A 26,500-nucleotide genomic window follows, 5' to 3' on the forward strand; every position below is an offset into this window, starting at 1 on the left:
CATCCTTGTTCTGTGTCTTGACTGTATCAGTGTCAGTATCCTAGTTGTGATAGTGTGGTATAAACGTTACCGTTGGGGAGAACTGAGTAATGGGCACAGGGGGATATTTCTGTATGAATTTTTAAAATATATATTGATCACATTATATCCCTCTGTGTGTGTGTGTGTGTGTGTGTTTTAGTCTTACTATAATAGTATGGAAAGAATGATGCAGATTCATAACTAAATATTACTCTCTGCAACACTGACTTTATTTGTGGGTCCCAGCTCTAGATTTATCCTAACATTGACACTGTGTATCTTATGATTTCAGAGACATTCCATAAGTGGACCTATATCTACATCCAAACCTCTGACAGCGCTGTCAGATAAGAGACCAAACTATGGGGAGATCCCTGTTCAAGGTATACCTCATATGTCACCGTATTTCACTTCTGCTATTAATTTTTTGAATCTTCTGGCTTTTTTTACTAACTAAATTGTGATTTTCTTTGTTCTTGACATGACTTCAGCTGATCTGGTATACATCTTTATCAGAAGCTTACTAATAATATGTCTTTTTTGCAGATAGGGAGTTAGTTATTGAATGCATCTTGGAAGACAGCTTTCTCATACTATTATGATAGGTAGTGGAGAGTGCACACCATTACTAGGCACTTTATTTTCATAGTTCTTCATGGGGTATGTACTGTTATCCCACATCTTATAGATACTAAAAATGAGATTTTAGAAAGTTAAATAAAATAGTTAATGAACAGTAGACCCAGGCAGCCTGACTCCAAAGCCCATTCTTTTAACCTCTGTACTCTGTATTATTGTCCATAAGAGGACACCGGAACTCTGAAACACGAAGTACAGATGAGGTCCATTCTTTTACGTACTTATAAAAGGGGCTTGGCCATTTTCACACAGCTTTTGTGGTAGAGCCAGCCAGCACCAGAACCCATGTCTCCTCCCTTTCAAGGTCAGAGTTCCTTCTCTGACTCCATATTGCCTCTTCCTGCATGGTGCTGAAGTACACTAGAAAAATGGTTTGTGGCATTGGGGCATGGGGCTGTGAAGTGCACGCTTAATTTGGGGTAGGTGTGGACGTGGTTAAAAGAAATGTATGCCCCTCAGGAGCCTGGGGCTCCTCTCAGTTGATGTAGACTGGTCACCTCCTTGTGTTGCTCTGTGCATTTTTTTGGTTATGGCAGTTAGCCTTGATGTGTGTGACTGCGAGGTTTTAGCGGGTATGGGGAAGAAATAAGCAGACTTATGAGAATTAGTCCCTTAAATAACCTAGAGGATGTTCTGTGGGCTCCAGGGAGCACCTGTGTAAGAGGTATTCAGTTTGGCAGTGGGACTGGCCCCTTACCTGCCATTCACAGGTATACCTCATACTCAGATGAGTGTATACATTGAGGGATAATGGTACACAAGACAGTGCTGCTGCTACCTTCCCTGCACAGGGTCTTGCCTTCTACCCCTACTTCTTGGTTCTAGAACATTTGTCATTCATGACTTGAGGTCTTTTCTCCCCTCAGAAGGTGCTCTTGTTAAAGGAAAAAATAGTGGAAGGTGTCAAGTCTCTCTTTAAATCTTGACTGCATTCCCTCTCTTGCTTCCCAGATGGATCCATTAAGGATTATGTATGTGTCGGGTGTGTATATCACTGACCTCGTACGTCCTGTCCCTTGAGACTGTCTCCTCGCCTGTGAATTGGAAATAGTCACAAACTTCTTAAATCCCTCTCTTCCCAGGTCTTAAACCCTGCAGTCAGACTCTTACCCCCACCATTCCACCAGAGATGCTTCTGATGGAGGTTATCAGTGATGTTGTGTGCTAATCTAGCTCTCAGTCCTTGTCTGCTGTGAACTATAGGCAGCATGTGGCCCTGTTGAACACTCCCTCTTCTGGGATGTTTTCATCTCGATTGCCACAAAGCCACACTCTGTGTATTCTCCATCCCTCCCTGGCTGTTCCTCCATCTCCTGGGCTTGATCCCCATTCCTGACCTGTAAATGGTGGTGTACCTCTGAGCTCAGTCCCAGGACCTCCCTTCTCTGTCTGCACTCACTCTGTTACTATATTCTTTCTCATGGCTTTAACTGTTATTGCCAAACTGATATCTCTAGCCTCTTTCTCTCCTGTAGACTCATATACACAGTGGCCTACTCGACAGCTCCATCTGGATGTCGAATTATCTCAGACTGAGTGTGTCCAGAAGATTTCTGCATTTTCTAAACTTGTCCTACCTGTAATTTGTCTTCTCCATCTCAGTTAATGGCAGTTTTATCTTCCAGAAACCTTGGAATCATCCTAAACTCCCTTCTTTATCTTAGACCTTATACTGCAAATTTTTGGGGTTTTTTTCCCCCCATGATCAAATCAGTGTGTGTGTGTGTGTGTGTGTGTGTGTGTGTGTGTGATAAGTAGGCTCCATGCCCAGCGTGGAGCCCAACATAGGACCTGAACCCATGACCCTGAGATTAGGACTTGAGCTGAGATCAAGAGTCAAAAGCTTAACTGACTGATCTACCCAGGCACCCCAATCGAATCAATTTTTTAGTTGAAATGTAAACAACATGTAACATTATATTAATTCCAGGCACACAACACAATGATCCACATTTTTATACATGTTGCAAAATTATCACCACAGTAAGTATAGTTACCATCTGTCAGCTCACAAAGTTACAGAACTCTTTTGTTATTCAGGAAACTCCATTGGCTCTTCATCCAGAGTCCAAACATTGCTCTTCCCTCTGCCACCACCTCCTTGGTCAAGACACCATCATCTCTCACCTGGTTTCTGCCAAAGATTCCTAACCCCTCTCACGATCTATTAACCCTACAGTCATCATAATCCTGAAAAATAGAAGTTGGAACACTTCATTCTATTCAAACCTTCCCCCAGCTCCCTGTTTCTCTCAGAGGAAAAGCTAGAGTTCTCTTAGTGGCCTGCAGCCCTCCCAGCATGGCCTTGGTTACCTCTCTGGCCTCATCATGTTTCTGTCCTGGTCACTCTGCCGAGCCACACAGGCTTCCTTATGTTCCCTGGGCATTCTGGCACTCTCCCGACCAGGGAGCCTTGCACTGGTGCTTCTTCTGCTGGAGTTCTCTATCAAATGTCCACACGGCTCACTCTGGCCCTCCTTCAAGGTTCTGCTCTCGTCCCCCTTGGCTGGTGAGTGCCATAGTTAAAATTGTCAACCAACTCTCCCCCCATGCCCCTTTCCTGGACCCCTCTCCCCTTTAAAAAACTTTAAGTACTTATCCCTTGGGGGATACTGCATAGTTTACTTGTCTATAACTTTTATTGTCTGCCTCCCTAGTCCATGAATTCAGGGATTTATGTCTATCTGATTCACTGAGGTATCTTAGCAGCTGTCGTCGTGCTGGGCTCTTGATAATAAATTATGAGATGAGTGAATGAAGTGCAAGTTAAAGCATGTAAAGGGCTTAGCACAGATTTTAGTCCACAGTAAATGCTCACCGTTAGATTTTATTACTGTTAATATAAGAAGTGTGAACTTCTTAGTAGCACAAGTAGCAGAGAAGGATGGCTCTCTATTGTCCAAACACAAGATTTTAGTTCATTGCAAGGCCACCAAGGTGTTTAGGATTTTGCTTAGCTGCTGACAAGTGGTTGTGAGAAAGCATCATCACTCATTACGTTTTGGACATATTAAGGCTGTAGGCACCGAGGACAAAAATGGAAGCCAAGGAGTAACCCCACTCAGATGCCTATTGTGTGTTCCCCTGTTCTATCAAGTCAACCTTTTGATCTGTAGTCAGCACCAAGTACAGTTGGAGCCAGGATGCCATAGCCTTTGAGAGTATATATAACTTTGGGCCTGTGACAGCTCTGTGGGAGAGACCCCTGACTGGAGAGATCAGATAAAACTGAGTCCTCAGGCCCCAGTTGGCTTCTGAGGATGGTAGGGATGCCCCATGCTCCAGTGAGAAATGACTCCGAGCCTTCTCCCCTTTCAGAGCTACCTTCCAGACTCTTCTTGATCGGCTTACAGCAAGACAAGGTTTACTGAGGAAAGTGAGCACCAGCAGCGTTTCTCAATTTACCTGTCGATAAGACTTAACTGAGTCATTTCTTAAAATAGGGAATCCTGGGCTTCACCTCAGGTCTATTGCCAAAGACTCTAGGAAAGGGAGCTTAGAAACTTCATTTTCAGAAGCATCCCAAGTAATTCTTTAAAAAGGACAAATTGGGGAAACTGGGCAAAGATTACTATTTAATTTTTCCTATTACCTTGGTTTTGTGGGTATGGATTGGAAGTGTGGAAGATCAGTGTGACAGGTTTTTGACACAGTAAATGTTTTTTCTGGGGCTCTGCTGAATGAAACCTTTCCCTGGCTCCCCTTGTTTTCTTATCTGGTAATGTACCAAATGATAATGCTCTTGGGGGTGTGTTAATGCTGGTCTGCTTCTCTACTTCAGTCCATTATGCCTTCGTGGGTCTTCGCTGAAGCAGTGCAAATACAGGAGAGAGCAGGAAACACTTAAGTGAATTTTTGTCTGAGAATTTGTTGATAGTGTGATTTTTTTATTTTAAACAGTCATTAGAGAAAGAAACAACTTATGTAACTAAGAACAACCAAGTGATTCTTGGTTGGAAAAAACCATCATGGTTATCTAAACTGTGAAAAGAGAGTAGGATTTTCAGGCCTTCTCTGAAAATGCTTCCTTGATTGTTTCTTTTACCATGGCGTTAATTGAGGAAGAGTCTATAATTTTTATTTTGAAAGTTACAGTGGCTTCATTACTGAAAATTTAAAAGGGGCTGCCTTTTGTTATACACTTAAATGAGAGAATTTGGTGTTTTTTCCAGTTAAGTATATTATAATAGGCATAGGGGTTTTTTGTTCTATTTTAGCATCATGCTTTATATGTCAGTTACAGGAAAATATTTCAGAGCAGAGGAATCTTACTATAAATGAACTGATCAGATGCTCTTTTGTTGGTATTATTGGCTTAGGGTCATGATTGTGCCACCTCCCTGACGCTTTGTAGATAGGATATGAATTAGTTTTTGTGACCTAATAAACAGGAAAGGATAGATCTGCCTGCTAGCTACATGGATACAGGTGATTGAAAAAGTCTTTACTGATCCCTTGCACAGTGTGATCTTATAGGGTCCAGAGTAGAGTGTTAAGCAGAGACCTCAGCTGGATGTTGCAGATGGTTGGTGAGCCTGGGTTTTTGCCCTGTTTTAGGGTGACTTTGTCCTATTTGTGTTGTGGCTCAGACACTTGGTTATCTGAGAAAGTTGATTAATTCAAGTGTATTTATGTTTTGTAAAGAAATTCATACTCTTGGGGCACCTGGGTGGCTCAGATGGGTAAGCCTCTGCCTTCAGCTCAGGTCATGATCATAGGGTCCTGGGATCGAGCCCCGAGTCAGGCTCCCTGCTCAGTGGGAGTCTGCTTCTTCTCCCCCTTTTCCCTCTGCCCTCTCTTCCTGCTTACCATCCCCCCCACACACACCGAACTGCTCGTTCTTTCTCAAATAAATAAGTGAAATCTTTAAAAAAAAATAAATTCATATTCTTATCATCTAAATTGTATTACTTGAGACTAGAGATGTAAAAAGTTTTAAAAACACAGTATTTTGAAGACATTGGTTTATGGTAATATTAGGTGCATATAATGTGATATAAAGAAGGTTTCACTAGAAAGCCAAATCTTTGTTAAATGTTATAGCCTAAGTTAAGTAAAAGAAAAATAGCTTTCTATTTAAAAAGTTTCACAGCAATTTTCATTCTCCAGAGGGCAGATCTAAGTCAAATTCTAGCCCAGCCCTAGATCCCACCCTAGTGGGGAAATTCCTAGGAGAAATTCAGATAGAAATCCTACTCTTTTGTATTTATAGTCTAATGAATGTCTACCCGTTCACTTCTAAACCTTCCCCTCTCCCTAACCCTTTCCTTTTTTTCTCTGTGGTTTTGATATTTGTCTTGATAAACTAGAGTATCTAAGCTCCTATTTTTTTCCCAACATACTATTACTGAAACTTTCAAACATAAAGGAAAGTTGGAAGAAACTTTATGGTGGGTATCCACATCCTACTGTTTAGATACTATAGCATTTTGCTGTATTTGAGTTAACCATGTTTATCCATCCCTCTATTCTTTCAGTCCATCTAGTTTTTTTAAATGCTTCTCAAGGTAAATCGCAGTTGATGCACTTGAGCATGCATTGCAATATTTATTTAAGGTGCTCTCTCAGTCTTTAAACTCTTGAGGTAAGTTCAGTCTTACAGAAGAGTTGCAAAAATATTAAAGTGCCCTCTTACACCTTTCCCTAGCTTCCCTTACATGAACATCCTACACAGCCATAGGGCAGTTACAAAAATAAGAAATCACAAACATTGTTAACAGGGATCCCTGGGTGGCGCAGCGGTTTGGCGCCTGCCTTTGGCCCAGGGCACGATCCTGGAGACCCAGGATCGAATCCCACGTCGGGCTCCCGGTGCATGGAGCCTGCTTCTCCCTCTGCCTGTGTCTCTGCCTCTCTCTCTCTCTGTGACTATCATAAATAAATAAATAAATAATTAAAACAAACAAACAAACAAACATTGTTAACATACCATTAACTGAACTACAGACATTGTTTGGATTTCACCAGGTTTTCTACTGATGTCTTTTTTAAATTCCAGGATCAAATCCTGGGCCCCACTTGGCTTTTAGTTGTCTTACTGCCTACTAAAGCCCCTACCGGTTTATCAGTCTCTGCCTTCGTGACTTTGACACTTTTGAAAAATACTGGCCAGTTACTTTTTTAGAATATCTCTCACTATGCGTTTTTGTGGTATTTTCCCTTGGTTGGGTTGAGGTTATGGGCTTTTGGGAAAACAGCTGTGTCAGAAGTGAGGTGCCCTTCTCAGGTACCATATCAGGGGCACATGAGTCAATACATATTATTACTGGCCATGTTGGGCCGTGATCACTTGGTTAAAATGATTGTCTACTAGTAATTAATAAATATCCTATTCCTCTTTACACTTTCTCTCACTGATTTTAGCATCTGTTTGTGTATTTTGCCTGCAGGAGTTATTACTGTGGTGTTCCGTACCAGTGATTTTCTGTTTTCTCATTCTTTCTGTGGGAAATTATTTATATTATTATACTTACTGTTTATTTATAACATTTACTTGTATTAGTATAAGCCCGTGGGTATTTATTTTATTCTTTGGGTTGTAATCTCCTACTATTACTTTCTTTGTTGCTCAAATTATTCCAGCCTGGGAGCCATTTGGAACTCTTTCACATTTGACTCTTTGCTCTTTTGATGCACCCCCCTACCCTCCAAAAGCACTTTCTTACTTTTAGGTACCCACAAGGTGATCCAGATTTGTTCTTTTTCCTGCACCAGATCTAGAATCAACCACTTCTCCAAAGAGCCTTGGTTACTTTTATTAGAGAATAGTATTTAGAAAACAAGATCTGAGTGCTAGATGCTCATTGCTCCTGAGGTTTCACTGCCTCCATTCCTTCTCTGGATAAAGCTAGGAAAACTTTGTATGTATACCAGCGCATGCATACATACACACAAGTAAGTGTTATTTCTATATCTATGAAAACCCATGACTATGCAGATGCCTCTGACTCTGGGTCAGCACCAAAGGGTGCGTTCTGACCTTTTCCCGTTCCTTATTTGTATCTTTTTTCTCCTGACAATGGAAGCCCAGCTCTCATTGTCTATGATATACTAACTTATTTGTTGAACCTCCTATACATACCTAGTAGTTTCAAAGTTGCTATACCATACCCCTGTGAAAAGCAGATCTAGGGAATACAGTGAGTACAATTCATTTTGTGTTTACCCTTAAAGTATCCTGTCAAAACACCTTTTTTCTACTTAAGTCAGCCCCCTTTTTCACTGCTCTCTCAGTATGGTTATATCGTGCTTTTGTAATACAATTAGATTAATTTTGTCCCGTCTGCATTTCATCCCCTCATCCCCCAATTCTGGTTGACTTTTTAAAAAAAAAATTTGTATCTTAGTAAAATTCATTGTGTTCTGTGCATTGTAGGGTGTTCAGCAGCCTCCCTGGCCTTTACCCACTAGATGGTAAGCACCTTACTGCCCCAGGTATGACAATGAAAAATGCCTGAAGACAATGGCATATTGGCAAATTTGCCTTCAGTTGAGAATCAGAGACGTGGTTCTCACAGTTTTATTTGTCTAATTTCAGCAGAGAGGTGGAAACTCTAAGCAGAGATCAAATAGGAAAGCCTAATTAATCTTGTATGTCTGTCTACTATTTCTATCAGAGGCTAACATATTCATCATAGACTTTTAAAGGCCCTACATCTCTGCCATGTCTGAGTCTGGTTTTATTGATTACTTTGTGCCTTGACATGGTGAACTCAATATACTGTTTTTTCCTTGCTTTTTGTGTATTTTGGATGCCTTTGTTGAAAGCTGAACATCTTGTAGAGAGTAGTAGATTGGCTTTATGTCTTGACATGGGCCCCTCCTTCCGGTAGGTGTTTAGTGTGGGATTTTGATTTGATCTGTTCAGGAGCTGAGCTGGATTTCAGTTTATTAAGTTGCTCTCCTCCTTAGTGCACAGCAGTTTATTAAGTTGCTCTGCTCCTTAGTGCACAGAAGACTTCCGACTGTTCCACTGATCCTTGTGTTTAGAGAGGGCTGGTGTTTGGAATGAGTGTTCTCAGTGTCCACTCCAAGTTCAGCTTTTGGCTGCCTTTACATATTGCATCTCAGGGAGTGCCCTTTTCACACTCTTGCAACTCTTTCAGCTGAGACGTCTCATTTGCTTATTTAAGCATCTTTAAAATTCTCTTTTGCTCATTCATTCCAACATGGGTCATCTTTGGGTAGGTTTCTATTTGTTTTGACTCTGGGTTGCTTTTTTTGTCTTTCTTTGTATGTCTAGTAGTTTTGAATTGGATTCTGGCTGGTGTGAATCACATGTTGTAGAGATTGTTTTCTGTTTTGTTCCTCTGCAGAAAATTGGTTTTTGATAGCCAGCAGTTACCTTGGCTCGCCTCAAACTCCATCCCACCTCTTTTTCTTCATCTTAAATACCTGTTGAGTTATTTTGCCCTTAATTCAGCTCCTTGGAATCTGAGTGCTTGTAGTTTTCAGAGGTCAGTGAGAGATTTGGGCAGTCTATATACAGAATTTGTGATTCTTTCTGCTGTCACCCTGCTCTTCTCCCTTTTCAACAGTTTTGTTTGTCCTGAGATCTGTCTTCTGCTTCTCAAAGCAGTAAAGCTGTGGGCTTCCTACCAGCCCCCCTGTATGGCCTTACCCGGAGCCTGTACTCATGCCTATAGCCATAATCTGGGAAATTACCTGTGTTCTTTCATTCTTCCCAGTGTTTACTCTTTTCCTTTTCTGCCTGCTTTTGGATTCTCTTCAGTGCCTTGAAGTGGTTGATTTTCGATTTTTTTCAGATTTTATACTCGTTTTTGGCAGGAGCATCCATCCATTTGGAACTAGTCTGAGGAGAAGTTGGCTCTTTAGGCTCCTATTTTATTTTATTTTATTTTATTTTATTTTATTTCATTTCATTTCATTTCATTTCATTTCATTTCATTTCATTTCATTTATTTTTTAGGCTCCTATTTTAAAGCCCACTATTTTGCCTTTAAATTTGTTTTGGGAAATAATAAAGGGACAACTGCTTGTACCTGTTTATGTATGTGATTTCTAAAATAAGAGAGAATTAAATAGCAGACCCAGTATGCTTCTGTTACTGCTGCCTGTCTGTCAGAGGTGAGCAGAACATTTCTGTAGGTTTATCCCTTTCTCTGAGGCCTTGATCTTGTCCCCATAGGCTGTCACAGATGGTGTTAGCCTCGGGCTATGATCCCCTTCTCCTAGATCTTCAACTTTACCCTGTCTACTGGCTCCCTCCCACTGTCATTTAAAAATGCTCACATCTGGGGCACCTGGGTGGCTCAGTTGGTTAAACTTATGCCTTCGGCTGAGGTCATGATCCCAGGGTCCTGGTATGAGCCTGGGGAGTCTGCTTCTCCTTCTGACCCTCATCTTGCTTGTGCTCTTTCTCTGTCAAATAAATGTGAGTATTGTTTAAAATCTTTTTAAACAATACTCACATCTCTGCTAGGTTAAGAAAAAGAATTCTCTCCCTTCCTTACCTCCTGCAACTACTGTATTCTTTCTTACTCTTGTGCAGCTTGTCTCCTTCCTCTCTGACACTAGCTCCTCAACATATTTTCACCTTACTTTTGTCCCCACCAGTGTATGAAATTGCTCTAATCAAGGTTACCATAGCCTCCATGTCATCAAGTTCATTCTCACCCCATCAGCTACATGCTGATAATTTCCAAAATATCACATCCCCTCTGACTTTTCTTCTGAACCTCTTGTAATTGCTTGCTCTGCGTCTTCCCCTGCATATCTCAAAGGGTTCTCAAATTCAGCTTGCTCTCATCTCTTTTCCCATAATACTCTTTGCCTTTCTTATCATTGTACCTGGCACCTCTTTCTTTGTCACTTTCATATCTCATTGGTCAGCAAGTCTGTTAATTCTGCTTCATCAAAGAGCCCTTGAACCTGTTTACTTCTCTCCATCCCTCCCTGGTACCACCCAAACCCAAAGCCTTCCTCACCTCTGTACAGGCTAACATACCATCTTGCATGCAGTGTGGCTTCTTTACTCCACTGCAGGCAGCCACAAAGATGCTCCCCTAATAAAACCTTCATTGGCTCCCCATTGCCAACAGGGTACAGTCCAAACTCCTTAATTTGGCCTGCATTGCCTGCATACTTTCCTTTGCCTGCTCTGATCCTCCCAGCCTGCCTTTGCTGCCTCATCTGCTGCTCTTTTCCCCTATCCTCTGAACATTGATGCCCTGGAGTTGTTCTGGTGTGTGCTGAGCACTTAGCTGGGAACACACTCTCCCCTCCAACCTCTCCTTTGCCTGTGTAAAAGCTATTAATTACCCTTCTCATCTGAACCAAGATGTCATTTCCTGAGGAGGCTTTTCCGGACCTCCCCCCAAGAGCAGGTCATGTCCCCTGTTGTGTTTCCAGAGCCCCATGCACTTGTTCTTTCCTAGCATCCCTCACTTGTAATGATTTTTTTTTTTTTTAATGCCTGGTTTCTGTTCTAGATTGTAAGTTCCATAAGGGTAAGTTTCTTGCCTCCTTCCTCTGACCTTTTCACCAAGCCCAGTGCCTAGCGAGTAGTGAACGGCCAAATGATATTTGTTTAGTGAATGGATTAAAGACAAGAAAAGCTCCATATGACAGTAGAATAGACTTTGTTACTATAAAATAAAATCTCTCCTGCTTGCCACATTTGTTTTCACTTTCTTTATTTGCTGTGTTCTTTGGGAAATGAAGATTTTAGGGAAATGACTAGGTGCATAATTGTAAAATGGAAATTTTGATTAAAAATGTTGCCTTCTGTTTCCTACTATTTCCGTGTTCTACTAATTTTGTTTTGTCTGTCAGACTTTGTGCATAATATGCTCTTCCTGTGAGGATGAATGCCAGTTGCTCACGGGGTTCACAATTCTGATTGGTGCTTGCTTATGGGCTCTTCACACAGAGGTGATGTTTGCTCATGTTTGGAAAGATGTAGTGAATCTAGGCTGTGTAAGTCCTATCTTCCTTAAGAAAGTAAGTTCATCCTTCCCAAAGTTGTGTGTAATGACAACCAAATGTTCTTCATATACTTAGAAAATAGATTTTGGAATAATAAATGCACTATCCTTGAAAGATGTCATATGCCATTATTTTTAACATCATGATATTTGAGAGGAGCTATTTTTTAAATTAGTTCTTAAAAAGAAGTGGTGAATAACCTGTTAACATATGTTTGCTGTGGGGCCACTCTTGGTCAGTGAAGCTAATAGTCTTCAGTAAATTTAAGAGATGGTTTTTCTCCCTCAGGCTAATCACACATCCTTAGCACATGGCAACCAGGCAAAGCACATCTAGTCCATCTGTCCTGGTGCTTGGCCTTGTTAGGCTTGGAGCCCTAGGAAGCTAGACCAGAAGGGTGATGAAGGTAGCTGGCCTACAGAGGGTATGGAAGAAGAGGATAGGAAGCAGGGGAGCAGCTTGTGACAATGAGTGAGGAACTCCAGAAACTACCAAGGAAGGCTGCTTATGTCTAGAGAGCATGGGAAGAGTGGAAGAGAGCACAGCTGCAATTTGGGCAGTAGAGGCAGTACCTATCTGTGTCCTTCCCTCACTCACAGAACCATCTGGGGCTTCCTTGTTGCCTCAGACCAAAGTCCACATACCAGGTAACCAAGGCTCTTGTTAGCCTCATCTGCCCTTCAGAGTCCCTTTTCCTGCCACCCTCTCTGATTTCCATATGGCCCACGTTGAGGCTACACTGGCATTTTATTGTTTTGTAACTCACCTTATACGTTTGTTTGTTGTTGTCTAGCCCTGAAATACCATTCCCACTCCTCTCTACTAGTAAAGCCCAGCTTAACATTGTGTTGAAGGCCTCCCTGCTGATTGAAATCCATATGAATGGCTTCACGCTGCGGTTTGATAATCCTTGTCATTCTTATTCTAATTGTCCTTTCCTGATTTTCTCTGGTGGTGTATATGTATGGCTTCCCCACTGTTGGTAGGCACAGAAGGGCAAGGCTTTGATTTAGTTTGTACTTTTAGATCAACATACAGTAGGGGATCTTGAATTTTGGTTTTGAATTGTGTCAAAAAGTAGCAGTTGGTGATTTAGAAACATTCATCTATGTCAAATCTCATCTCCAGAATCGGAACATAAATGAAATGTTTTCCCACAGTCCTTGTCTACAGAAGCTCTTTTGTAGATGTGGACTCTGGGGAATTGTTAAAGTACCCTGGACTGAGAAAGAAGGATGAGCCTAGGAGGGGGAAGGAGGAAGAGGAGAAGAGCTCACTTTCTTGCTACCTTTGTTACCTTGGTTCAGTGTCTCTCTCTCTTTTTTTTTTTTGACCATTTTGTGCAGAGCATCTATTACGAACCTCTTCAACCAGCCGACCTGCTTCTCTGCCAAGAGTACCTGCCATGGAAAGTGCCAAGACCATCTCAGGTGATGACTTTTTATCTGGAATTTCCTTTAGAAAAACTCTTCTAGAAGTTTTAGTAATGGTACCAAACACTTCCTATCTGTGTCTGTCTGTCTGTCTATCTATCTATCTATCTATCTATCTATCTGTTTTAAAGGTTTTATTTATTCATGAGGGACACACAGAGAGAGGCAGAGACATAGAGAGAGAAGCAGGCTGCCTGCAGGGAGCCTGCTGCAGAACTTGATCCAGGACCCCAGGATCATGACCTGAGCCAAAGGCAGATCGTCAACCACTGAGCCACCTGGCATCCCCAGACACATTCTCTTTAGACTTACTTAATTTTTCTTCCCTCTTTAGCTCTTGAGTTGATTATTTTTCTTTTTTAAAAGATTGATTTGTTTTTATTTCAGAGAGAGAGAGTATGCATGAGCGAGGAGTGGGGAGGGGCAGAGAGAGAAACTCAAGCAGACTCTCCGCTGAGCAGGCCTGGCATGGGGCTCCATCTCACAACCGTGAGATCATTACCTGAGCTGAAATCAAGTGTTAGACGCTTAACCAACTGAGCCACCTGGGTGCCCCTTGAGTTGATTATTTTTCACTCTGAATTTCCTCTGCTATATCTTCTAGATTCTATAGAAATCACACTCAGGGTATGTACAGTTCAGTGCATATCTCAACTGCTGTACCTTTTTTACAGTTTTCTTAGTGAAAGAAATAAATCCTTTCAAGGTTACCAGTATGTATGATAAAGAAAATGTTAGTTTTTCCTGCTGTATGATAATTTCTGCTCATTTTGGAATCTACTGAAGAAAATGTCTCAAGAACTCAATTTAAAAGTGTTTTATAAAAGTAAATGTTTTTCTGCATTTATACAAAATGCATAATGACTATTTCTCACAATCAGTGTCTCGACGAAGTAGTGAAGAGATGAAACGAGACATCTCTGCACCTGAAGGAGCATCACCAGCCTCTCTTATGGCTATGGGAACCACATCTCCACAGCTTTCCCTGTCCTCTTCTCCCACGGCATCTGTTACCCCTACCACCCGAAGTCGGATAAGGTAGCGAACAGTTAATACTGATGCATTTCATGCTTACCTCTCTTGGCCTTTGGAGATTAATGATCAGGTTGTAAATAATGGCAATCAAGCACTGATTTTTCTTTTCTTTGTGTGTTATTAAATGTTTTATTCTTCTATGCCCAGAACTGGGTAAGATGGTATAATAAAAAGCAAGGTAACATGAAAAAGATGGTTCCTTTCCCCAAAAGTAAGTTTTGTAGAATCGGAGTACTGGGCTTGGGTGGAGGGTTAGGGAAGGCTTCTGAGAGGAGTGGTGTCTGGGTGGGGAGGACGGGTTGGCGATTGGAGCCAAAGTACAGAAGGGTGAGTAACTGAGGGTTGGGGGAGCTGTGGATAGGTGGTACTGCAAATGCAGATGCACAAAGGATGGGTACAGAAAGCCAGAGAAAGGTGTGGACTTACCACATCCAGGGGCTGCAGAAGAAAAGATTGACAGTAGGGTATAACTAGGCATAGAACCATTTAAGTCACTTGGATATGGTAGTAGCTATGAAGTGGGATTAGTAAATCAACATGAGAAGGTGATTCAAGGATTCTTCTGTTGTGGACAAAAGTTGGGGAACACAACTAAAATAACGTGATGTTCCTGGACAAAGTTACCAAGTCTGGATTTTTTTAAAGATTTTATTTATTTATTCATAGAGATGCAAAGAGAGAGAGAGTAGCAGAGACACAGGCAGAGGGAGAAGCAGGCTCCAATGCAGGGAGCCTCTTGTGGGACTCGATCCCGGATCTCCAGGATCATGCCCTGGGCTGCAGGCGGCACTAAACTGCTGCGCCACCGGGGCTGCCCCCAAGTCTGGATCTTGATGATAGCAGTGGAAATAGTGAAGGGAGCGTGAGACTCAGGAGCCTTTTCAAAGGGAGAGATGATTGATTTTGGCAATAGATTTCTAGAAAAGGAATGAAAGAAGAACTACCAAAGGGGACTCTAATTGTTTTAGACTGGAAGCTGAGAACATGACGCCACATTGATCACTGGTAAACAATATCTGAAAATGTAATAGTACATTTTATTCATATTTCTCATATGTCAGAAGTCATTTGGGACTAAGAAGTCATTATCATTTAGAGGGAAAAAAACATTTAAGAAACACAGCATATATTGTATATAGGGATGAGGAAAACTGTTGAGTTATATTGAGAAGAAGGAGGGATAGGAGTGAGTTTCAAAACTAATTTAGCTTTATATTGACTTAGAGGTATGAGGATAAAATGGAATAGTTGGCCTCTCAAACTCAAAGTATATACTTACGTTTTGAGCCCTGCCTCTAGAGGCCCAGCCTCTTAGAAATAGTGGTCCCATAAACAGTGCACCATCAGAGCAAGTAGGTGTACAGTGATGAGGGTGGCTGTCGCTCTGTCCAGGCTGATGTAGGGAGAGCGCTCTCTGTGCTTGTGTCTGTCCTGGGTGGTAGGCTACCTACAGTGTGCCTGTGGAAAGGGCACCCACTCTTCCTGGCTTCCCTACTCAGAAGCTTTGACTTCCAACAAGGCATCTCCTGGAAGGTGTCTTCATCTTACAATGAAAAGTTATAAGAGATGACCTTCCAGCTTTGAGAGGCTCTTTCTGCAGCTTCCTATTATAGACCATAGAATTATTCTTTGATGCTTTTTAAGCTGTTTCTGTAAACAAACAGACCTGATGTGAGCCAGAGTAAACCTTTCACACTGATTATAGTAGTTTTATTTTAAGCATGATGGAGATTTATTTATTTATTTGGCTCGCTTTTTTGTGTTTGTTGACATATCTTAACTTTATGTTCATTCTCTTTTCCTACGTTCAGTGGTATTATAACAAACTTCTTTGAACTTTTAAACCAAAGCAGGAGTCCGGTGGGCTGGCATGCAAGCATTAAAGTATATTTCTTCAGGGCAGCAGTCTTAACTGTTTTTGGAAATTTTTGTATTTTATTTCTGGTTCTAAGATGAATCAAGCTGGTGCTGCTTCAGTGCACCTCTCAATTGGAAAAGCTTCAGTTCTAAGCTGTACTCTTTGATTTCCTAACTTTGAAGGGTGAATACAGACAAAATCAGTGCTAAAAATACTAAGTCACTTATAGCGTAAGAACCTTTAGGACAGTTATTGGACTAAGTTTATGGGGTGTGGGGTAAAATCTCTGCTTTGTTTATAAAGTAATCCCTAAAAAATACACCAAGCTTTCAAGGGCATGCCACTTGTCAATGAGCAGGTTATTTTAGAAGCACTCTCACTCCAGGTAGTCTGAAGTGCTTACCAACAGGAAGGATTTGGTTCAGGATATACAGGGTTATATACCTTCTTTGCATCAACACAAGTGATCACAAATCTTTTCTCTTTCATTGTCTCATCTGGAGCAAGATATTTGTTCTGCCTCTGAGGAAATTGAATAGTACCCAAAAGTACCCTAGAATTTTAAGAAATGAGTTATAAGTAATCATTTTGGGTCCTTCCTTCCTTCCTTCCTTTCTTTTCTTTTTCTGTGGTATATCTATCTTATAGTAAAATCTGAAGTTCTTTGAGGGGGCAGGGCCCCTGTGTTTTCACTACCCATTGCCCAGTGTATAACTTAGCAATAAACACATTTGAGATGTTTTTTTTTTTTAAGGTTTTCTTTTTTTTTTTTAATTTTTATTTATTTATGATAGTCACACAGAGAGAGAGAGAGAGAGGCAGAGACATAGGCAGAGGGAGAAGCAGGCTCCATGCACTGGGAGCCCGACGTGGGATTCGATCCTGGGTCTCCAGGATCGCGCCCTGGGCCAAAGGCAGGCACCAAACCCGCTGCGCCACCCAGGGATCCCCCGTTTGAGATGTTTTATGGTTGTTTGTTGCCATCTGTGTCTTATCTGCCTTCCCCAGATGTAAGCACCTTGAAGGTAGGAAGTATGCCTTATAACCCTTCCCCTTGCGTAATCTTGCCTTTTGTATTTATAGAAAGTGATTTGTTTTTTAAAAAGCGGAAATGAGGGCAGCCCTGGTAGCACAGCGGTTTAGTGCTGCCTGCAGCCTGGGGTGTGATCCTGGAGACCTGGGATTGAGTCCCATGTCGGGCTCCCTGCATGGAGCCTGCTTCTCCCTCTGCCTGTGTCTCTGCCTCTCTCTCTCTCGCTGTATCTCTCATGAATAAATAAATAAAACCTTTAAAAAAAAAAAAGCGGAAATGATTGAGGACATAAAAGGAGACAAAAATGAGTAAAATAAAAAACTAAAGCATAAAGATTATGGAAGGGTAAGATACTGAGTGAAAGACAGCCATGACAGCTTTCAGATGCTGCTGTGTCAGGTTATCTTTCCTCCTTTTGAGCATTCTGGAATGTGTTCCATCAATTGTGGATGTGGATTCACTGTACTGAATCTTTGCCAGTTTCCATGTGGATAATAAGAGTCCCTCCCTTCAGATAGCAGAAACCCCAACAGTGGTAGGTCTCTGAGGGCCCTGTAAAAATTGACAAGTAAAATCAAATGAATGAAAGGATACATCTTGCTATTAGATGCCTTACTGTGTGCGGTTATCCTATTCAAAAATGCAAACCAGCACTCTCCCTTGTGGGGTTTCTGGTTTATAATGGTGCTCAAATAAAGTATATTTTAACTTTCAGTTCCTTATTTTCACATAGGGAAGAAAGGAAGGACCCTCTGTCAGCATTGGCGAGAGAATATGGAGGTTCAAAGAGGAATGCTTTGCTAAAGTGGTGTCAGAAGAAAACAGAAGGCTATCAGGTAATCAGTCATATCGGTTCCTTTGTCCCACTTGAGCAGTGGCCATACCAGGGCTCACATTAAATGGAGAAATCCTGTACTGAATTTCAGGAACACATTCAACACAAAGTCTATCCCAAACTTGGCCAAGTGTCACTTGGATGGCATCAGTTTTTTACCTTTCCAGAGTACCTAATCTTTCTAGTACTTTTATTCAGCTGTTCTATAATACTTTAATTAAGTCCTGTTAACTGCCTTCATTGAGGTCTCATTTGGAGTAAGAGTGAAAATAGATTTATTTTACTTTAATATTTTCATTAATGGCTAAAATGATAAATTTTATGTTATATATTTTATGTATATTTTATTGCAATAAAAAATTACACAGCAAAAAAAAAGGTAAATGATCAGGATATAAGTAGATAGAAAATCAACAAGAAAATCAATCATGCAAGACTTGAACTTGATACTAGGTAGTATTTGTGTGCGTGTGTGTATGTGTGTGTGTATAACTAATTAGACCTACCCAACCACAGCAGAGTAAAGATTCTTCTCAGGTGCACATAGAACATTACAGGATAGGATATATGTTGGGTCATAAAATGTCTCAATAAATTTGAACAAAGATAGAGATTAATCAAGTATCTTTTCTGACCACAGTGGAATAAAATTAGAAATGTATAACAGAAGGAAGATTCACAACTAAGTGGAAATTAAACACAATTAAATTCTAAATAACCAGTGGGCCAAAGAATAAATCACAAGAGGGGCACCTGGGTAGCTCAGTGGTTGAGCGTCTGCCTTTGGCTCAGAGGCATGATCCTGGGATCCTGGGGTTGAGTCCCACATTGGGCTCCCCACAGGGTGCCGCCTTCTCCCTCTGCCTGTGTCTCTGCCTCTCACTTCGTGTCTCTCATGAATAAATAAATAAAATCTTTAAAAAGAGAGAGCGAGAATAAGTCACAAGGGAAATAGAAAATAAGGAGAGTGAAAGTGAAGCACAACATACTGAAACTTATAGGAGGCACTGAGAGCAGCTCTCTGAGAGAAGTTTATAGCCATCTACCTTTAAAATGAAACATCTCAAATCAATAACCTGACCTTTCACTTTAAGAAAGTAGAAAAAGAGTAAACCAAACCGAAGCAATCAGAAGGAAAGACATAAGATTAGAACGGACAAAACAGGCAAGAAGATTAATGAAACCAGAAATTGGTTATCTTAAAAAATCAACAAATTGACAAACCTTTAGCTAGATGGACAAAGGAAAAAGATAGCTGGCTAAAAATCAGGAATAAAAGAGGGGATATCCCAAGTGACCTCACAGAAACAAGAAATACTTATTTACTTAGTAAATAATAGTAATCATAGGAATATTTAAAAGGAAATACTCTGATCAGCTGCACACTGTGACACATTGGATAACCTAGATATGAAAGGACAAATTCTTAGAAACACATTGTCAAAAATCACTTAAGAAGAGGGTACATGGGTGGCTCAGCTAATTGGGTGTCTGACTCTTGGTTTTGACTCAGGTCATGGTCTCAGAGTCCTGGAATCAAGCCTCATGTTGGGTTCTGTGCTCACTGCAGAATCTACTTGTTTCTCTCCTTCCCCCTCTGCTCCTCCCCCCATTTGTGTGTGCTCTTTCATATAAATAAATCTTTAAAAAAAAGTCTCAAGAAGAAAATCTGAATAGATCTATAACAACAAAAGAGATTGAATTAATAATTAAAACACTTCCAACAAAAAAAAGCCCATGACTAGATAGCTTCATTGATGAATTCTGCCAGATGTTTAGAAGAATTAACACCAGTCTTTCTCAAACTTTTCCAAAAACAGAAGAGAGAACACTGCCTCATTCTGTGAGGCCAATATTACCCTGATAACCAAGCCAGAAAGAAAGTCATAAGAAAACCATGTGTTGGGGATCCCTGGGTAGCTCAGCGGTTTAGCGCCTGCCTTCAGCCCAAGGCGTGATCCTGGAGTCCCAGGATCGAGTCCCACATCAGGCTCCCTACATGGAGCCTGCTTCTCCCTCTGCCTGTGTCTCTGCCTCTCTCTCTCTCTCTCTCTCTCTTTCTGTTTCTCATGAATAAATAAATAAAATCTTTAAAAGGAAGAAAAAAAGAAAACCATGTGTTAATATTCATGATGCAAAAATTCTCAACAAAATACTGGCAAACAATCCAGGAGCAGATAAAAAGAATCATATACTATGGCCAAGTGGGATTTATCCCAAGAATGCAAGGTTGGTTCAGGATATGATAAATCAGTGTAATATATATCTCAGTAGAATAAAGAGGGAAAAAAACAAGATAAACTTGTCAATAGGCATAGAAAGAATATTTGACAAAATTAAATACCCATTTCTGATTTGAAAAAACAAACACTGAGCAATTAGGAATAGAAGGGAACTTTCTCAGTCTGTTAAAGGGCATCTGTACAAAACCTGCAGCTGGTAGCATACTTCATTGTGAAAGACTTTGGAAGCTTTCCCTCTAAGATCAGGAACAAGAAAGGATGTCCCCCCCACCACCTTTATTTTTAAAGATTATGTTTATTATTTATTTGACAGAAAGAGGGAGTATGCTCACACAAGCAGGAGGAAGAGCAGGCAGAGAGAAAGGGAGAGGCAGGCTCCTTGCTGAGCAGAGCCTGACTTGGGGCTTGATCCCAGGATTCTGGGTTTATGACCTGAGCCAAAGGAAGACACTTAACCATGTGAGCCACCCAGGTACCACCACCCTTACCCCTTCTTTTTTTTTTTTTTTTTTTTTTTTTAATTTGTATTTATTTATGATAGTCACACACAGAGAGAGAGAGAGGCAGAGGGAGAAGCAGGCTCCATGCACCGGAAGCCCGACGTGGGATTCGATCCCGGATCTCCAGGATCGCGCCCTGGGCCAAAGGCAGGCGCTAAACCGCTGCGCCACCCAGGGATCCCACCCTTACCCCTTCTATTCAGTGTTTTTTCTGGAAATTCTAGCTAGAACAGTTGGGCAAGAGAGAAAAGTTATTGAAAAGGAATAAGTAAAATCATCTCTGTTTGTAGATAACATGATTTATGTCTAGAAGACCTTAAAGAATTAACATACAAACTGTTAGAGCTAATAAACGTTCAGCTAAATTGCAGGATACAGATCAGTATACTAAAATCACTTACATTTCTTTCTTTTTGTTTTTGTTTTTGTTTTTTTAAGAGAGAGAGTGAGTTTGGGTGGGGAGGAGCAGAGGGAGAGAGAAATTCGTAAGCAGGCTTTATGCCCAGCACAGAGTCCACTGTGGGCTCAATCACATGATTGAGAGCCCACATGAAACTCATGTCTCTGAAGTCATGACATGACCCAAAATCAAGAGTTGGATGCTTAACTACCTGAGCCACCAGGCACCCCATCACTTGAATTTCCTATATACTAGTAATGAAAACTCTGAGAACGAAGTTTTGTGGGGTTTTTTGTGTTTTTTTTTTTTTTAAGGTTTTATTTCTTTATTCATGAGAGACACACAGAGAGAGAGGCAGACACAGGCAGAGGGAGAATCAGGCTCTGTGCAGGGAGCCCGATGCGGGACTCAATTCCCGGGCCCTAGGATCATGCCCTAGCCAAAGGCAGACGCTCAACCACTGATCTACCCAGGCACCCAACTTTGTATCTCCATATATTTGCCTATCCTGGACATTTCTTTTTTTCTTTTCTTTTCTTTTTTTTTTTTTTTTTTTATTTATGATAGTCACAGAGAGAGAAAGAGAAAGAGGCAGAGACACAGGCAGAGGGAGAAGCAGGCTCCATGCACTGGGAGCCCGATGTGGGACTCGATCCCGGGTCTCCAGGATTGCGCCCAGGGCCAAAGGCAGGCACTAAACCGCTGTGCCACCCAGGGATCCCTATCCTGGACATTTCATATAAATGGAATCATTTATGTGGGCTTTTGTGGACTGGCTGTTTCATGTAGCATTATGTTTTCAAGGTTCATCCATGCTGTGGCCTGTGTTGTCAGTACTTCATTCCTTTTTGTGCCCAAATAATAATTCCATTGTTTGGCTATACCACGTATTTTCAGTTCATCTATTGATGGACGTTTTGGTTGTTTTGACTATTATATTTATGCTGCAATAAACACTGTGTACAGGTTTTTGCATGTACATAAGTAATTTTCCTTATCTTCATGTCCATCTTCTACTCTGCTGCAAAACAGGTTTAAAATCATGATCTGGGGATGCCTGGGTGGCTCAGTGGTTCAGCTCCTACCTTCAGCCCAGGGTGCAATCCTGGAGTCCCAGGATCGAGTCCCACATCGGGCTTCTGCATGGAGCCTGCTTCTCCCTCTGTCTGTGTCTCTGCCTCTCTCTATATATATCTCATGAATAAATAAATAAAATCTTTAAAAATAAATAAATAAAATTGTGATCTGGAAGCTACTTCCTCTTTGCCATGCAGTTATAGCCCAAGATCCTCAGTATGGAGAACAAGATCCCCTGTGATCAATTTGACCCTTGCACGTAGCCTTATTGACTCCTCATTCTTATGAACTCCTCAGTTTCATCTTGATCCTGAATGCTTCACCATCCCCTCACTCCACTCCTTCCATCTAGGGAGTGTCTGTTCCTTCGGGTTTGAGAACAGCATCTATGCAAAATAGTTTGTGCACCTGCTTCACCGCTGCAGGGATTCATTCTTCACATGTGCTCTTCTCTACTCCCTCCTCACAGAAACCGGGGAGCCAAGTTCTTTCTTGACTTCAATCCAGGAGAATGTTTGCTATATTTTAGGGCATATTCTTTGGGGGTCTTTACATCTGTAGTTCATTTTCCCTGTGTTCCCAAACTCTACAGAATGTATCACAAGGGTACTGAAGTTGTTGTTTGGATGTCTGTCTTCCTTTCTAGCCTATCAGCAATCTGCCATAAGGCCCAGGACATGACAAAGCTAATAAATGTCTGAGCCTGTATATTGAATGTAATGGACTACAGTAGAGGTTCATTTTTAGAACTGGGGTTCTCAACCCTGTGTGTAAAAACCTGTGAAGATTGTGGGGGAAAAGCAGATTCCTGAGAACCACAACTAAAGATTTATAATTCTAACGGTATAAAATGAGACCCTGGGATCTGCATTTTTACAAATACTGCAGGTGATGCATAGATCACACTGAGAATCACACATAGAATAGTGATTAAGACCGTGAATGTGTCAGGTAAGTTTGAGCGTCACCTCTGCCCCTACTATGTGACTTCATGCAAATTAGTTAGCTTCTTTGAGCCTTAATTTTTTCTTCTGTAGAAATGAAGGAGTAACTGAGGCAGTCATGCACATTTTCTAGTTTAATAGATTTTTAAATTATTATTTTCTTTGATGGTAATCGGGTGCTGTTTGGTAATATAAATTCTACATTTTCCCAGACTGCTATGTAAGTTGAATAATTTGAGGTAATTATAAATTACTTCCAGGCTGGCTATAGAACTTTGCCATGTATAAAGTTGATTAAAAAGTTAAATAATCAAGTTGATTGAGAGGATTCAAGCATTAAATCGGTGGCTCTTAATTCCTTCCCACCTAAACTCTCTGGCTCTGTGATTTTAAGGGACTTCATATTGGTCAAAAAACAAAAACAAACATAAACCTGGGGGAATGAGAAGAGAGGCTAATTGGGGATGCTTTGAGGAAACCTTCAGGGGGACCTGGAGGTTTTCCCTGCAAACTCCATGCATGCTGCTTAGTTTACAGTGTGGGAATCCCCACAAGAAAACCCTTGAGGCTTAGGTGAACGTAGGCTTTGTTGTGTAGCTGGTTCCAGATGGTTCCCCCATTAAGACTTTTAGAAATGGGCATACCAAAGAATACCTCTTATCTTTCTGCCGTCTTAAGTGGACATTACACAGATATCCCGCACCTATTGCTGCTTTTGTAAGGAAACATTTATTAAGAGGTATTCCAACTGTTTAAAAAAAAAAACACAAATCAATTCAAAAACTTAAAAACTTCAATTAATAATTTCAAAGTTTTTTTCCTTTAGTGGGTACTTAGAGTACAGGAGGAAATATGGAAAACGGAATAGTTAACATACAGAAAGAAAAACCTTTCTGGACACTAGACAGTCTTATGCTACAAACCCAATTTCCCCTTTCTTTGCTTCCTATGGACACTTTTGTAATGATATATACGTATGGCTTTTTTGTTTGTCATGCTTTTGTTTCCTGCAGACACATCTCTATTCTTGCTGTTCAAAAATAGATAGGATGCTGGTTCTTTGATTTCAAAGTCTGTGAGTTAAAACTGGACAGTCTGAAATGCATAATCTTTTTCTAAACAGAAAGATAGATCTGATAGAGCTCTTAATTTGTCAAGAGCCACATAAGCAGCGCCAGAGCCTTTTCCTTATCTAGCTATAAATATGGATGAACATACCCATCCTTTGGAGGCAGCAGTTTGGGACCAATTTTTTTGGTCTCTGACTACTCAGAATCCGCAGGAAAGGGCAGATTGTGACACTTGACTAGCTCACAAGAGCAGGAACTGTTACGTGACACTCAGCACATACTGCTCTCTCAGGCCCCAAATGCAGCATTAATGCTTGGACCATGCATGCTTTATGTCGTAGGAGCTGTCTCATCAACAAAGATAGATTCCCTAATACCATATCATCTTCCTTTAACTCTCTTAGGAGTCATCCTAAAATAATTGTGCTAATCACTGTAACTTCATTAACCATCCATTACAAAATAAGCCCTTGTGAGTTTGCCTTTCATCTAACAAATACATTTTCTCTTTTAAATTGTGTCCTGCCACTTATTATTCACTGAAGTCTTAGAATACTAGAATCATTACTGTTGAAAGGACCTTGGCATTCTTATTTACTGTCAGGTTTACAGATGTGAGACTAAAAGCTCCACTGGATAAATGACGGCCTTAAGGCCATCTCATGAGTCCGTGGCATCACATAAACAACCTTCAGCACTATTGCTTTAATGATTAAATCTTCCTTGTTTTTTAAATTAGTGCCTCAGTTTGTACCCATTATGTTTTTATTTTTTCTACAGTTATGCTTTTAAATTTAATTTAAATATGCAGCTAACATTAACAATTCTTAAGTGCTTATAGGGAAAAGTGCTAATCCATTGTTCTATTTCATAACCTCTGTAATTTCTGCTTCCCAAAGGCAATTGCTTTCAGTTCTTCTGGCTGTTTGTTTAGGGATTGACAATATCAGATTGATAAGAAAAATAAGAAAATAATTTTTACTTTCAGTATATATTTTCTTCTAAAACTTATATTCAGCAGCTTCTGCTGTACCATTGTTTTCTTGTCTGGAAAAACTTAATTGAATACAGTCAAGGGGCCTCTAAAGGTTAATTTAAGAGAGCTTTACTTTGGATGAAAAATCTTTTTTTCTGATAAAATGCCAGACCTACAATTGGATTAGTTAATCCAAAGGATAATGAAATCACTTAATCTAGTACAAAATAGTTTTAGTAAACAACAACAAAAAAAAGCTTTTAGAACTGCCTGAGCTAATTTAATCTCAAATAAGCATTAAGAATGCACAGTTTTATTGAGGGATTTGGTCACTAATGCTTGGCTAGAGAAGAAAAGATTGTACATGTCTTAAGTGGGGATCGGTGGAGGCAGAGGAACTGACAGACTTGAATGATTTGGAAGTGATGTTTTATGTGCTGTGCTTTGCTTGCTTTCTAGCAGTTTTTCCTGATAAAAAGTAACTTGTTACATACATACTAAGGTGTGTGCCAGATAGTGCTCTGGGTGTTAAAGCAGAATCAGGAGATAAAAAGACGTTTTCTCTTCTCAGGATGATTATGTACTAGTCAGTAAAAATATAGCAGTAATTAAAACTAAATATGAACTTCTGTTTAGGTACAGTATCAGTCTCTAGAATCAAGGTCAATATACAAAAATTTACTGCAGAGAACTATTATTTTGTTTAAAATAGTTTGTGTGTATATGTGTGTGTGTGTATTTGAAAGTATTGAGAAATAACCTAGGCAGCTAAGACCAATTTGGCAGGAGCCAAAATTGCAGAAAGAACACGTTGAATTGAGCCCTGTATTCACCCCTATTTTTTAAAACCCTTGGTTGGCTAATGAGGCAGAGACCAAACAGAAAGCAGTGGTCTGGAGCTAGACTCTGAGTAGGGATGCTAAGGTTCAAATTCAAAGCTACTAAGACAGTCAAGATCTGGAGGTCCTAAATCCCAGGGAAAAGACAATGCCAGAGTAGCAAAGTCAGTGCTTGACTTAGCTTTTGCCCTCAAGTTTGCCTGTCCTGTCCTAAGGTGTGCTGAGGCCAGTTTAGATTCAGCAGAAGCTGCTGCCAGGAGGGTAACCACTTCAGCCTCATTTTATTGAAAAATCTCCTTTCCGCATTGAATGGTGTTGGCACCTTTGTCAATTCATTTGACTATTACACAGTTTATTCACTTATTTCCTTGACTATTTAAAACCTAATGGTTTGTCTCTGGTCTCTTTATTCTACTCTATTCTATAGGTTTGCCTCTGCTGGTACCACACTATTTTTTTTTTTTTTAATTTTTATTTATTTATGATAGTCACAGAGAGAGAGAGAGAGAGGCAGAGACACAGGCGGAGGGAGAAGCAGGCTCCATGCACCGGGAGCCTGATATGGGATTCGATCCCGGGTCTCCAGGATCGCGCCCTGGGCCAAAGGCAGGCGCCAAACCGCTGCGCCACCCAGGGATCCCCCACACTAT

At 40.7% G+C, this 26,500-nt stretch overlaps 1 protein-coding gene across 20 annotated transcripts in view; it reads left to right on the forward strand.

The window, feature by feature from the left end:
* Positions 1-26,500, forward strand: part of SPECC1L (sperm antigen with calponin homology and coiled-coil domains 1 like) — a 130,172-nt gene that overhangs the window by 79,197 nt on the left and 24,475 nt on the right. For all 20 annotated transcript variants that reach the window (XM_072723355.1, XM_072723364.1, XM_072723375.1 and 17 more), the window contains 4 exons: positions 314-404; positions 12,954-13,037; positions 13,922-14,078; positions 17,700-17,802. In XM_072723355.1, coding sequence (XP_072579456.1) covers positions 314-404; positions 12,954-13,037; positions 13,922-14,078; positions 17,700-17,802 — 435 coding nt within the window. The remainder of the gene's footprint in view (positions 1-313; positions 405-12,953; positions 13,038-13,921; positions 14,079-17,699; positions 17,803-26,500) is intronic.

This window comes from Vulpes vulpes, chromosome 10, assembly GCF_048418805.1.
Source record: "Vulpes vulpes isolate BD-2025 chromosome 10, VulVul3, whole genome shotgun sequence".
Lineage (NCBI taxonomy): Eukaryota > Metazoa > Chordata > Mammalia > Carnivora > Canidae > Vulpes > Vulpes vulpes.